The sequence below is a fragment of the Apodemus sylvaticus genome, chromosome 20 (genome assembly GCF_947179515.1).
Source record: "Apodemus sylvaticus chromosome 20, mApoSyl1.1, whole genome shotgun sequence".
Classification (NCBI taxonomy): Eukaryota; Metazoa; Chordata; class Mammalia; order Rodentia; family Muridae; genus Apodemus; species Apodemus sylvaticus.
This window is the reverse complement of record NC_067491.1, coordinates 52,069,397-52,082,711: the sequence shown is the minus strand read 5'-3', so window position 1 is coordinate 52,082,711 and position 13,315 is coordinate 52,069,397. Positions and strand designations below refer to the sequence as shown.

Genomic DNA, 13,315 nt, shown 5'->3' with positions numbered 1-13,315 from the left:
GCAGTTTGATGAGAGTTTGTGCACATGTGTATAGACCACTGTGCCTGGTGTAGGGTGGGCTCTCAGAGTGGAGGACCTTCGAAACAGGGGCAAAGACTGTAACCCGGAACACTAGCAAGGGTGGCCCACAGTCAGACATTAAGAATACCTCTCCTGAAATCGGTTGCAAAACGGAGCTTGAGATTGCCCAAGCTATAGACATAGGTGGAGAGAGATGTGTGCAGGGCTCAGAGGAAGGCAGGCAGAATAGAATCCGCTTGCAAGATCCTCTCTGATATTAATTATAACCTCCCAAGACAAGACACAAGAAGGCAAGAGACAGCACGTGTGTGATAGAAATAAAACCACTTTACTGTTTAGAATAATGGACACACTATAAAAAGTGAACATTATGCAACATTACAAGACAATATACATTCACGGAATATAAAATTCATAAATAACATGGAGGAAAACTGTAAACAGTGCTACAAAATTTAGCAACAAATACATTCCTTCTAGCTGGGGTTTGCTCTGGCTGGCGTCTCTTCATCACCACTGGGCTTCAGCACAGCAGACTTGCTAGAGGAAAAGTAGACAGAGAATCTAAGGTACCCCTGTCCCCAGAGCACAGTCATTTCCCGGGTCCTCTCTACTCCTCAACCCAAACAGCTAACTTAGATGTACTGTGACCTCTCTCTCCTGCCTTCTCCCATTTCACTCGATTTCTACCATCAGACTTTTTAAGTTTCTCTGATACAAATACTAAAGTGATATTTTTAACTTTAAGTAGCTGGGCGCCAACTATATGAATGGCACCTTGATGTGAGGCAGGCAAGAGTCACACCTCCTGAACTCACATGATCTCCCAGACAGGTCTAGCCCCAAAAGTCACTGTGTGTCCTTTATCGTTTTAAGAAGCACAGCATGATACAGCATCTATGTGGCAGGGCTAGTCCTGGAGAAAGCAGACCTGGGGTCTCCTCAAGCTCCACACCCGGGCTGTAGAAGAGGACTAGCCTGTGCAACAGAGCGTGTGCAGAGCAATCCTTGGTCAGGAGGCAGAAAAGATGCCTGGATGATACCACGAGAGCTGGGAGTCACAGTGGCCGTGGCCCTGGACCGCAGAAACGTGGCTTCCCGCTTGAGTGGGAGAAAGGTCTCGGAGAGTGGGTGGCAGATGACCTAGGGACAGTCTGCACAGGACAAGGACATAAGTGTACTTTTGGTTTCTGTTTTGTTTTGTTTTTGTTTTTGTTTTTCTTCTCCTTCCCACCCTTAGGATTCCATGGGGAGGAGGCTGGAGGAGGCTGTTTCTAGTGCCTTCCGTCTCTTTGAATCTCCATTCTAGCTGAGTGCTTGGGTCCCAGTATTCTGCCCTCGGTTCTACTGTAGAATTTGAATCAGAAAAAAAAACAATGGCATGTGGGTTTCTTTTTTTTTTCCTTTCTTTTTTTTTTTTCTTCTTCTCTTAGACACAGTGTACACACGACCGCCTACACATGGCACATGATTTAGCAAAATAAAACATTCACGATATGATTGAAATACCAAAGTGTCTCAGCTACATAAATGACTTTAAATTATACAGTGAGTGAACAGGTGAAATAAACAAAGCTGTAGCTTATCGAAAGCTTAAAAACCGCTCTCCAATGATGGGACTTTACAAAAGACCTTTCTTTGCCCAGGGTTTCTCACCAAGACCTCAATAGCCAACTGGGGCCATTGGCTCTGTCAATTGGTTTTATCTTCAGGGGCCTCAACTCAGGCCTCACCTCAAGTCTGTCCATGTAGGAGGGAGGTGATTACCAGGGGCTGAGAATGGCCAGAGACCTCTTGAAGAAGATGCTGGGGTGTACATACGGGAGGGCACTTGAGCAGGGCAGAGCAGGAGTGCCATATTAGGAGACTCTGAGGTTGAAACAGACAACTCCCAGCAGTAATCCAGAGGTTCAGCTCTAAGAACCACTTGTCTTGCTGGCCTCAGCTCCTTCTCGCTGCACACCATGGAACCCGGTCAGCACAGGGGAAAGTTACAGGGAAATGAAATCAGCCAGGAGGAAACTTGACACCCATCTTCTGAACTAACTTCTTGCCCTGCTATTCTGTCAAACACTTGGACAAAGCAGTGGTTTGTGTGGGGTGGGGGAAGACTAGAACTTGTTTGGTTCCCTCTCTCTCTCTCTCTCTCTCTCTCTCAATTGGTAACTGTGTTTCTTAAAGTGGAATGAAAAAGATATGCTACTAATAGAGGATAAATACCCCATAATCTTGAAAAGAGACAGAGGGTAACCTTGTTAAATGTCACCGCCTTACCATCTCCAACTCTGAGCAATACACTCTCACCTACTATTGGCATTGCAATGTTGACACTAAAAACTTAAAGTAATCTTATTTAATGGGAAAATTTGTATTGTACTTTATTTAAAAAAAAACAAAAAAAACGACACAACAAAAAGCCTACAGTTGGACGGCAGAGCCTGGCTCCCTCGGTCACCAACTATGTTCATTCTGTGAGGTGAACACCTCAGGAGGTGACAGTTACCCATTACTGAGCTGGGGAAGAAGTGTGTGCTTTCCCCAGATCCAGGAGAGGAGTCATGTCACTGACGTAGGATGATGTCCAACTGCCCCCTTTCATGTGAAGGCACTAACTTAACACTCACACTCCCCTGCCGTCGGACAGCCAGTAGGGCAGTTAAGTGAAGGGCACCGGGACACAAAACAGAATGAAGAAGGGAGATGAAGGGTCAGATAACCCCAGTTATAGGGACAAAGGGTGCTGAGTGTGGTCAGAGTTTCAAATTTTAATTCAGATAAAAAAAAAAAAGTCAACTTGGAATGTCACAATTTCCCATCAAACAACAAAAGAAAAGAGATTAAACTATTTGCATATTTAACAGCATTGAATAGAATTCTGTGTCCTATAAAAAAATTAGCTCATAATCCCCTGCGGGTATATGCAAATGTATGTATAAACACGACCCCTAGATGAGCTAAATGCTACTTTGGAAATAGTATCCTCTACCCATATCTACTTGACTATATCTGTGGATAGTGTCAGGTGTGTGTCTCCAGCTTCCATGCTGGCACGCTTCCAGCCAAACGTCCCCACAAATTCCCAGGAGACTGTCTCATGGGAGGCAGGAGAGGAAAGACCTCCTCTCAGCCCTTTATCTCAGTGTTTTGTACAGATGGGCAGGTTTGCCTGCTGAACCCAGGCAGATGTTTAAGCCTTTGCCAACTCCGAAAGTTCTGTTAGTCTTGGATGCTTGTTCCAGGATCTGAAACATTGGGTCAATCCAAGTATCACAGGGTTGGGAAACTGTGACCCACTCCTACAGTGCTTTCCCTGTAGGAGAAGGTACTGCCTCACTCTGACATGCAGACACAGACAGACTGTCTGATCCAGACACACAGTCGTATATCCTCTGTGTATAAGGCCTCTCAAATACCTGGCGTCTGTCTGCTTGCTGCCCTTGACTGATTGGGAAACAGTTGGACTTCTGCCAACTTCCTTGCCCATGCTTCCTGTGTCCTGGGATGAAGAAGTGTATATGGAAGTGGGTCTAGGGTGTGGTCAAGAGAGGAAGAAGAAAGAAGATTGGCTATTAAAATGCCCCGATGGGATAGATTTTTCAATTTCTGTTTTCCTAAAAAAATATAGATCATATATCACGAAGAAGAGGTGTATACATGCCTCATTCTTTCCGGCTTGGCACCAGAGATTCCCCAGTTGGAAATGGGTGATGTCAAAACCAAAAAGAAGGGTGAAGGGGCATGGCCAGGAAGGTATTTCCAAATCAACTCCATAGACAGCAGGGACTTTAAAAGTCCCCAGTGCTAAATTTGCGAGAAAACAGGCACTAATTTCATTGTCATCATCTGGGAAGAGTTAGTGTCCGGGACGCTGAGCGGGATGGGATAGAGGAGAGGTGGGGCAGGTCTGGGTTCAGGGGTCTGTGGCGTTGCTGATGCTCTTGTCTGGGGGGGCCCAGCCTCGGTACCAGCTGCAGTATCCACCCTTCTGCCGGATGCAGGCGTAGTGTTTGGACTGATAGCCAGGGTACCCAAAATTGGAGAGCATGTCGGTCCAGAGGCACTCGTTCTTGGAGGTCACAAAGCAAGGCAAGTAGTAGCAGGACTTGATCTGTAATGACACGCAAGCCACAGTTAGGAGACTACACCGTGGCAGGGCCACCCTGGATTCAAACCCGGGGGTCCCTGCCTTTTAATGCTGTCAGAACGATATCACCAGCTTCTACCCCACGCCATTGAGCATCTACTGGGCACCAGACGTGGTATCTCTAAACTTGTGGTGCACCTCTGAATCCCCTCCGTAGATGAATAGAGGCTCAGAAAGGGTAAGCAGCTTGTTCCAGGTCACACAGCATTTGAGTCCCAGATTAGATGTGGAAAGAGGAGACTACCACTGTTGTAGGAAATGAAGGAATTACAATGATAATGGTAGGGGCTGGAGAGATGGCTCAGTGGTTAAGAGCACTGACTGCTCTTCCAGAGGTCCTGAGTTCAATTCCCAGCACCCACATGGTGGCTCACAACCATCTGTAATGGGATCCGATGCCCTCTTCTAGTGTGTGTCTGAAGACAGCTGCAGTGTACTCATAGAAATAAATAAACAAACAAACAAACAAACAATAAAGGCAAAGAGTTTAGAGTTCACCTGCCCTGGGTTGGAAATCAGACTCAGCAAGCTATATAACCCAGGATCATATACAAAGATCTCTGAGCCTTGACTTCTTATACAATGAAATAATGGTGATTAAGAGCACATGAGATGAGGAGGAGGATTAGGGGAGAGAGAGTGAGTCAGCTCCCCCCTCTCATGACCTTGTATGTAGGGAAGGGACTGGACCTGGCTGAGTCAGCTGTCAGAGTGAACCCACTTACAACGGCTTGGCAGAACCCTCCACTGAAAAGTTCTTGTACCTATCATTGGCCTTGAACAGCAGGGAGGGGCCGGGATGCTGAAGAGCCCTCATAACCCAGCGGCTGCCAAGCAGGCACCATCCAGGCAGCCAGCTCAGAACAAAGGCATTCTTCAGAGCGTTCCTGCCTGCCTTGCCCCAGGGCAGCATTCCTTACCACCCCAGCCCTAGCCCCAACAAACAGACTGCCCATCCCAGCAGAGCGGGCACCAAAGTCGCTGGCACTCACCTTGCAATTGCAGCCCAGGTGGTAGCGGTAATTGAGGCCCTTGCGCTGGGACAGCGTGAGGTGGTCCCACCTCTCCACAAAGTTGCACAGCCCTGTGTACATCTTGCCTTCATACACTCGGCCTGGGATAGAATAAGAGGCAAGGGGGAAGACATTCTGTCAGATCTTCCGACTGCCAGGGGCAGGCACTGACCCTGGGTTTGAGACACCTTCCCCGACACCTTTAGACATGAACTCTGGCCCTGTTTTCCAGATGATAATGGAGCTTGAGATATTGAGCATTCTGCTGAAGGCCTCAAAGGCATCGGGTCTTAGAATCCCTTAGGGTTTTGTGTGTTGTTATTGCTATGACGACAGCCTAAAGATCAGACTGTCATATAAGACAGACCTAACAGATGGATAGCCAAGAGCTGTCGAAGAGGCACCCTATTTCTAGCTAGGCTAAAGCTGAGATGCTGTGAGATCAGGACACAACCAGATGCACAATGTAGCCGAGGTTTCAGGCAGGACTGGGTAAGCAAGCCAGACCCTTCACCTCAGGAGTCACGTGTCTGAAACCCCCTGGATGTCACTGACCCAAGCTTTGGCGGGTCCCCCAGAGCAAAGGATTGTGTCTGGGTGCTCCTGTGGACACCTACCTGTCAGCAGGTACTGGTATTTGTTGACTTCTAGCTTAAGGCCACAAAGACTTTCAGAGGCTTCCGTGTGAATGTACTGCACGTGAGGCATCTTACTGAAGCCTCGGTACATCTGTGGGCAGAAGAAAGATGATCATGAGAGAGAGCCCAAGGTCCAGTCAGTGTGCTGCTGGTGTGGTGTTTGAGTTTCTGGCTCCCCTGTGCAGCTGGACAGTGGTAGGCTATGAACTCGCCACCACAGAGTCCCCTGAACACCGCAGGAGGCCATCTAGTCTTTTCCCTGGGCCAGGATGGTGTCTTCCTATCCAGCCACGTGCGTGTTCTCTCCACCTGCCCCACCCCACCCCTCTACCTACACATCTGCACATCACAGATTCAAGGCAGAGACTCTGAAAAGTTCCCAGGGCTCTATGCAAGTTCCCAGGGGACAGCCAGCCAGCCAGTTGGCCATCTCAGTGATAGGCTGGTGTATACAGCAACATTCTTCCTCACAGGATTCTCACAAGGGCCCTCAGAGTGGGAACTAAGAACTCCATTTTTCAAGTGGGGACACTGATGTAAGTTCTATTTGGCTAGAGGGGGGATGAACTCAGGCCAGGCATTGTCTTAAGTTTTTATTTTTCTGAGCTTCTGATGTGGCACTGAGTTTCTTTAATCAAGGTAAAGCCCATACGCATGGATGTGAAGAAAAAGAAAAAGAAAAACGTCTTAATTAAGGATATCATTATTACTAGGTCAACCTTGTAAAATTCATCTACAGCATGACTGAGCAGAGCGGCTGCGCCCCTTGGGAACTTTAGAAGCACAAGATGATACGTTTCATTGACAATGTGCCAGAGACAATGTGGTGGTAGAGTGGACAGACAGCAAAGGCACTGGTAACCTTCCTATGATATGTAGAATAGCCTCGGCTACAGTTACACAGGGCCAGGGTTAGTGACACCGCAGGTAGGTTACTGCTAGACTATCTAGCCACTGAATGCCCAGAACCTTAGAGACAGGAAGGAGCCTTGGCCTCACTTCACAAGGTTCAAGCCTGAACCTTGGTCTCAGAGGCTTGTCTATAGTCACACAATGGGTAAACAGCAGGACACAAAGGCCAAGCAAGATAACCCACAGTGTGTGGACTTAATGATCATCCGTCCCTATCTCCCTTTGCAGTCTTTGAAGCTTAAGACCCAGGGCTCCTGCAGTCGCAGAGGCGTCTTCCATCTTTCAAGCTCTTGTGGGTCCTGTGTCACAGTGTGGCCCGAATACCTGGCTGTGTGACTTTAACAGAGACTGAGCACATTCTGTGACTCTAGAGTCCACGCGTGCTACACAAGCCCCATTTTCTGAGGCCACACTGTCAGCTGTGACCAGGGAAGAGGGAAGGTGGAGGGGGACACCAAGGCCTGGCCTAAACCTTACCTCTCCAAGGGCCTTGAATGTCTGGTTGTCACTAGCTCTATGCTAAGAGCTTTGCAATAGAACAATTCCGTAGCATGCATTATTGGTTACCCAGGTCATTAATACAAGCCAGTGTTCTCCACTGGTGCCTCACAAATACCCAGCTAGGCCTGAAGGGCTGGTTTTTGTTTTGTTGTTATTGTTATTGTTACTGTTGTTGTTGTTGTTGTCCTCCTCTTCTAACAGGCTCTTGGAGGCAGGTGGTCCACAGGACACAAGGCTGCCTGTTCAGAATCTAGAGAGAGGCAGGCCTCTGCTTGTTTACAGAGTGTACTGTCCTGATGGCATACCCTTCTGAACCTTTCTGCTACCCTGGGGCTTTGCAACAGAACAAGGAACAGAACATGGGGTTCAGTTACAGCATGGGGCGGCGGACCAGAATGATGACGTGTTTGATGCTGTATGATAGCGCTCTGGCTCCTCAGGAAACACATTTAAGGCTCTTGACGTGTGCAGTACCATCACCATGGCCTGCAAAGGACAAGGCACACTGACTTCCGTGCCGGGTAAACTGCTCACGCTGTTTCAGGTTTCGGTAAATATTTCCACTAAGTGCTCAGTGGATGACAACTCAGTAGGTCTCAGCGAGGGCTAGATAAGAATCTTGCACTGTAAGAGTCTTGGGCATTGGAGGACAATGGCTTCCTGTGGCCTGGAGGTGGAGGGGTCTTGCAGCTGGAGGAAACCCCACTGGCGCTCATTTGCTTTGACAAACCACTAAGGAAAGGGCCCAGCACATTCCACAACCGCCCGTCAGATCTGTCCTGTCCCCAGTTAGGACAAGCAAAGCACATGACCAGCACATGTTCTCCTGGGATCCCCCTGGGACCAACTGGGACATAATGTCCCCCACGTGCTGTCCCTTGCAGCCCGCCTCAAAGCTTGTCCGGGCTACACAAACAATAGCCCCCGGCAAAACAAACTGCTTTTCCATGGTCCCGATGGGAGATAAAGGCCCCCACAAATGACAGAGGCCACTTCTGGAAACTTCCACCTTTGCACCACGACTCGGAGCTCAGCTGATCTCTAAGTAAGGATTTATAATAAGCTCCTGCAATGTCCTTAAAACCTCCGGTTCCCCCCCCCCACACACACACACAGTAAGGTCTATGTGCACTTAAGACATGCCTGAGAGAAGGAAGGCAGGTCATGTGCTTGTTTTCAGAGGCCAGATACCCTGGTCTTCTCATGTCCTCTGTTTAGACCTGCTCCAGGATTACCAGGCTTCCGTATCTGACCCTCAGGAACAGACTAATCTGCTATAACAGACCTCCTAGGAACCAGTGCCAACCCCAGCAGCTGGAATCCCAACACCTCTGATACACCCTTTGCAGGTTGCACACCTGCTAGATCAGTTACCAGCAAACCCATCCTGGCCTTTAAGTCCCCCTGAGGCAGGAACTAGGCATGAGCAGGGGAGGGGAGCCCCTACGGTGGGTAGGAACAAATAGTCTGCCAGCGGGCCCGGTACTTTGTTAGTCTCCTTGTCCTCCAAGACTTGGTAGTAAAAACCCCACAGTTTGCCATTTTCTAGTCGCCTGTTACATAACTCTCAAGTGTTTGTGACCTCACCACTAAGAAGATAAATGTGAGGCTGTTTGACAAACATGGCATGAGGCCAATTCATACAGAGACTTAGCAGATCACTTGGGGGATAGAATGTGCTCAATAAATGTTGCTTACTAAAGTCACCTAATAGTTGTGACAAGCGTCTCCTCTTCTCCCCGTCTTACAGCCCCATCAGTGTTAAGCACAGGGCAGCTGAAGAGGACTGGGGTGAATGGACAGACTCAAATTCCTATCTAGTACCTGCTCTGGCATGCAAGCAGATAGTCCCTCTAGATAAAAAGGTATTGACGGGTTATGTGCGTCATAACACAGGGCTGGGAAGGGAACCAAAATTAATGAAAGACATTAGATAGGGCTAATGAGGAAAGCCAAATAGCAGGGCAATTTGGGGAGTCACATCCACCTCACCAACTTGTGCAAGCTCCTCCTCCTCCGAAGAAGTTCCTGTCAACACCTTGTGCAGGCTGCCTATCAAGAGCCACATATGCTTAGGGAAGATCCCCCAGTGCCTCAACCTGAGACTCGCATCTGCCCTTAATTAGATGCATGACCCTGGCCATACCCTTTCCCATTGAACCTAATCAGGAATCAGTGAAAGATGACTTTATTGGGCACCCAGGCACCCTGACACCACAAAGCCAGCTGAAGAACAGTGAACAGAGTCTGAGAACAGGCTAACCTGGGAGTGGCTACTGGCAGGCTAGTGGGTGAAAGTTATGTAGCCTCTAGACAACTCCCACTAGTGGGTGTGACAACAACCAGGGACATTCTGCTGACAGAAAGGCCTGTGGTAACTGGGCTTCTAAGCCCAGAAGGCAGGAAGGAAGGAAGGCAAGCGGGTTTGGGAATTCCTGCCTACCAGCTCAAAGTTTTTGACAATGGAGGTTGTTGCGCCTTAGGCAGGGGAAGGGCCTCCCCTGTGGCCAGAAGCTCTCATTTTCCTTTCCCCACTACCAGAGGTTGCAAAATGGGGCCTGGGGTCCTTAATACTGTCCTGCCTTCCCACCTCCGCCCACCCCTGGCCTCCCAGCTGTCTGAAGACATAAGCAGCTCTCATGACCAGGCTCAGGCAGCCAAGGGCAACCGGCCAGGCCTGACTCCGAACATTACATAACCGAGAGCCTGGGACTCTTTCCAGAATTGAAGCCAGAGCAACAGGTTCCACAGAATTAGTGCATCCAGCCACAGACCTCAGCAGGGAATAAAGCGGCCTGAAGGTCAGCCTCTAGGAGAGCCGGGCTCCACCCAGGAGTGAGTCACCCCTCACCACCAAGACAGGTCTAACCGAGGCGTGAACACTGGTTGCCTCTGAGGATTTTTTCAGACCTGTGGGTCTCGCCTCCATCTCTTGAATTAGATGGGAGGCATTCTGCAAGTTCTGCCTGTTAACGTGTCCGAAACACCCCACCCCGGCGTTCCAAGCTGCAAGGGTCAGCAGTGGATAAAGGGCAGGCAGTTCACATGGCCCATCTTGGAGTTGTGGCCAGTCAGTGCGTGCATCTTCTCCCCTCCCGTAACTATAATCCTAAAGTAGCAAACTGCCTCATGGATTTATAGGCGGCAAACACAGAGGTCTGCACACAGCCAGGCACTTAAAGGGCACAGGGGTAGGAGAACAGCTGAGTTATTCAAGCGGAAGCACCAGTCCTTAATACCACTTAGGCAGAAGTAAGGACATTCTTTCAGCAGCTACTACTGGCTTCTGCTTAGAAAGGACACTCCCAGCTAGGATGCCTGAATCATGAGGGAGGACAGGGTGCTAAGCCCAACCCCACACTACCAACAAATACCATCCCGGTGGCCTGGGAAAGCCCTAGGCCAAGGTTGATGAGCTCTTTAAGAGGAGCAGCAAGACCAGGACATGGGTTTTCAGTGTTTTCCTTTTGATAGACTTCCCCAGGAGAATTGGAAACCTTAATGTGCTGGGTGAACGGTCTGATGACGTAAATGTGTTTAGCAAATGTTCCTAATGAACTATAATGCAGGACAGAAGCAGATCTGGGAAAGACAGGATAAGTGTGCTCAACGTTTAACCAATGTGGAGACCGGAGGGATGGACGCCTCCCATATAGACTTAATGCTTTCTCTGTGGGTACAACATGGTTCGTCTCACAAGGGCTCCTGGGGACCATGGGGTCCAATATGAGGATCCTAGAGGTTAGACTTGGCCAAAGAAGGTCTGAGGTCTCGCAGTCATCGGGTAACAAGAAGGTCTGAGGTCTCGCGGTCATCGGGTAACAAAGCTGTTGCTGTCTGGTTCCTAACTAACGACGACCTGTGAGAGACTCTACCTGTGCTGGCTCTACCTGTGGAGCAAGTAGCTGCCATGGCTTCCTGCTGCCTTGACAGCTCCCTGGAGCTGGCTGGGGATTCTACACTGAGCAAACACACATTCCAGTTCCAACCGCTCGGCCTCCCTCGGCCATGACTCTTCTGCGAACTCCCCAAATCCCTCCTGGGGCCAGTGATGATGTCACTCACCTTCATTTGCTTAATAGTGTAGACCAGAGTGCCAAAGGGCCCCTCCTTCACCAGCTTCTTTCCCACCACTTTGGCCCGAATCACTGTAGAGAGAGCAAGAGAGAGAGGGAGGGGCTTAGGGGGGTCTGAACCACACTGGAAGGGGCATCTCTTTCTTACCAATCCCCTGCCTCATCAGGGGCTCATGCCCTGCCTCATGAACGAGGATGTGATGAACCCCAGCTCTCTTAGCACCACAAGCCAGCATTCTGATTGTCCCAGCATGCCCAGAAGGAAGCCAGGAATCGCAACCACGTCTAGGTCTGAGGGGGCCTAAGGAGCGGTCTCCATCCCAGCCCCACTGTTGTAATCCAAGATACATAGGAAAGTTGAATTCTGGCTTCCTTTTCCCAAAACAAAATGAACAGTAGTACATATTCTTTCAACCCAAGCAATGAGGTGAAGCAGAGCCAGAGAAACATAGCTCATGAGATAAATGCTATTAGAATCCTCCTCCTTAGCACTGGAGATGGAAGGCTCGCTCCACTAGGCACACTCTGTGCACGCCTGCCATAGTCGGCAGCATCAGTCATGACTTTCTCAACCGCCCCCCACAAACAATGTACGATGTCTCCAGACACGCAGAGAACTGCCATCGGCTGGCACTCCCCCGGGGAGACTTGTCTCATCGATGAAGAGGAATTGGCTGAGATGATTAAGACCCTATTCCTTCTGTCTTTACTAGACTGTTTGTAAAAAGACACCCCTTCCTTCCAAAGTAGTCTTCAGGGTTCTTTTAAGTGAGCGTCACAGAGCGATCGATCAGGTAATTGAAAGGGGTAAGTCCTGGTGTGCGTGTATAGTGAGGGAGATTGCCTCACTATAGGAACTCACAAGAGGCAGGAGCTGCTGACAGGAGACAGGGTGGCAACTGAATCTCTCCTGCTAGCACTGTGCAGGATGGAGGCTTTTTTACTGGTGTTGAGCCAAACTCGTTAGCTCTAAGGTGCTATTGATGGCCCCACCTCAAGTTCCTTCAGATGTGGAACAAACACATACCACATTCCAACCCACTTTTTGAGTAAATATCGAAAAGGTACTTGTTGAATAGAATATCCTTTATGGATGTAAAAGTGTATTACACACACACACACACACACACACACACGAGAGAGAGAGAGAGAGAGAGAGAGAGAGACAGAGAGAGAGAGAGAGAGAGACAGAGACAGAGACAGAGAGAGAGAGAGACTTTTATTCTGCTAGATTCCTTATTCTTTTCCCTTCTAGATACCCCATAATGCTTCTAAATTTTTGACTTATATTTTTGATTTAAAACCATCTTCATGAGGAACCAAGTCCCCACTCCCCAGAGTTTCTTTACTGAGGCTGAATCCCGCATTGGTGGTCAGACATGAAATCTGAAGTGAAGTGAATGCACGACTCTTCTAGACCACCCCCCCCCCTTTTTTTTATCCTGGCAGCACAAAGCCCACAGGAAAAGCCAGCACTAGAGCTCTGGCAGTTCAAGAGATGGATGGCTGTCTCCAGGTCTGCTGTAAAAGCCAGACACTGACAGGGTGGCCAAACAACCTCCCCAAGATGCTACCTCCATTTCTTGTGTCTCCTCTTGCACAGACCATCAGTAGCCATCTTCCCAGAGGCCCCAGGGTCTCTTTCATCTTCTCTTAGAGGCGCATTGGGACAGCCCAGATGCTGGGCAGAAAGCAGGTCCACCTGGACATGACAACTGATTCTCAAGGAACTAAAGTGACTCAAGTTCACCTGCTTCATTTACTCAGAAGGTGACCTGGAGAGTCAGGCTTTGCCTGAGGGGGAAGGGAAGAGGGATTCTTTTAAGTGACAGCATCTGGCCTTTCCTGGCTTACAGCGAGCTCACCTTGATTTGGACATAAAATTTCTTAAGCAAGCCCGCCCTTTAAATCTGGGTGCTTCTGGAAGCTTCTGCCCATAAGGTCAGCCAAATCTTTTCTTACACTGAAATGGCCTGAGCTTGGAACCTTTTCATCGGGAACGGTTTAGAG

At 49.0% G+C, this 13,315-nt stretch overlaps 2 protein-coding genes across 2 annotated transcripts in view; one reads left to right on the top strand and one right to left on the bottom strand.

Annotated features, from left to right (window-relative positions):
* Positions 1–13,315, top strand: part of Syn3 (synapsin III) — a 397,752-nt gene that overhangs the window by 106,856 nt on the left and 277,581 nt on the right. The gene's annotated exons all lie outside the window — the stretch shown is intronic.
* Positions 329–13,315, bottom strand: part of Timp3 (TIMP metallopeptidase inhibitor 3) — a 51,671-nt gene continuing 38,684 nt past the window's right edge. The window contains exons 2-5 of the mRNA XM_052165576.1: positions 11,295–11,377; positions 5,796–5,907; positions 5,158–5,279; positions 329–4,129 (exon numbers count right to left, since the gene is read on the bottom strand). Of these exons, the coding sequence (XP_052021536.1) occupies positions 3,932–4,129; positions 5,158–5,279; positions 5,796–5,907; positions 11,295–11,377 (515 nt within the window). The 3' untranslated portion in view covers positions 329–3,931. The remainder of the gene's footprint in view (positions 4,130–5,157; positions 5,280–5,795; positions 5,908–11,294; positions 11,378–13,315) is intronic.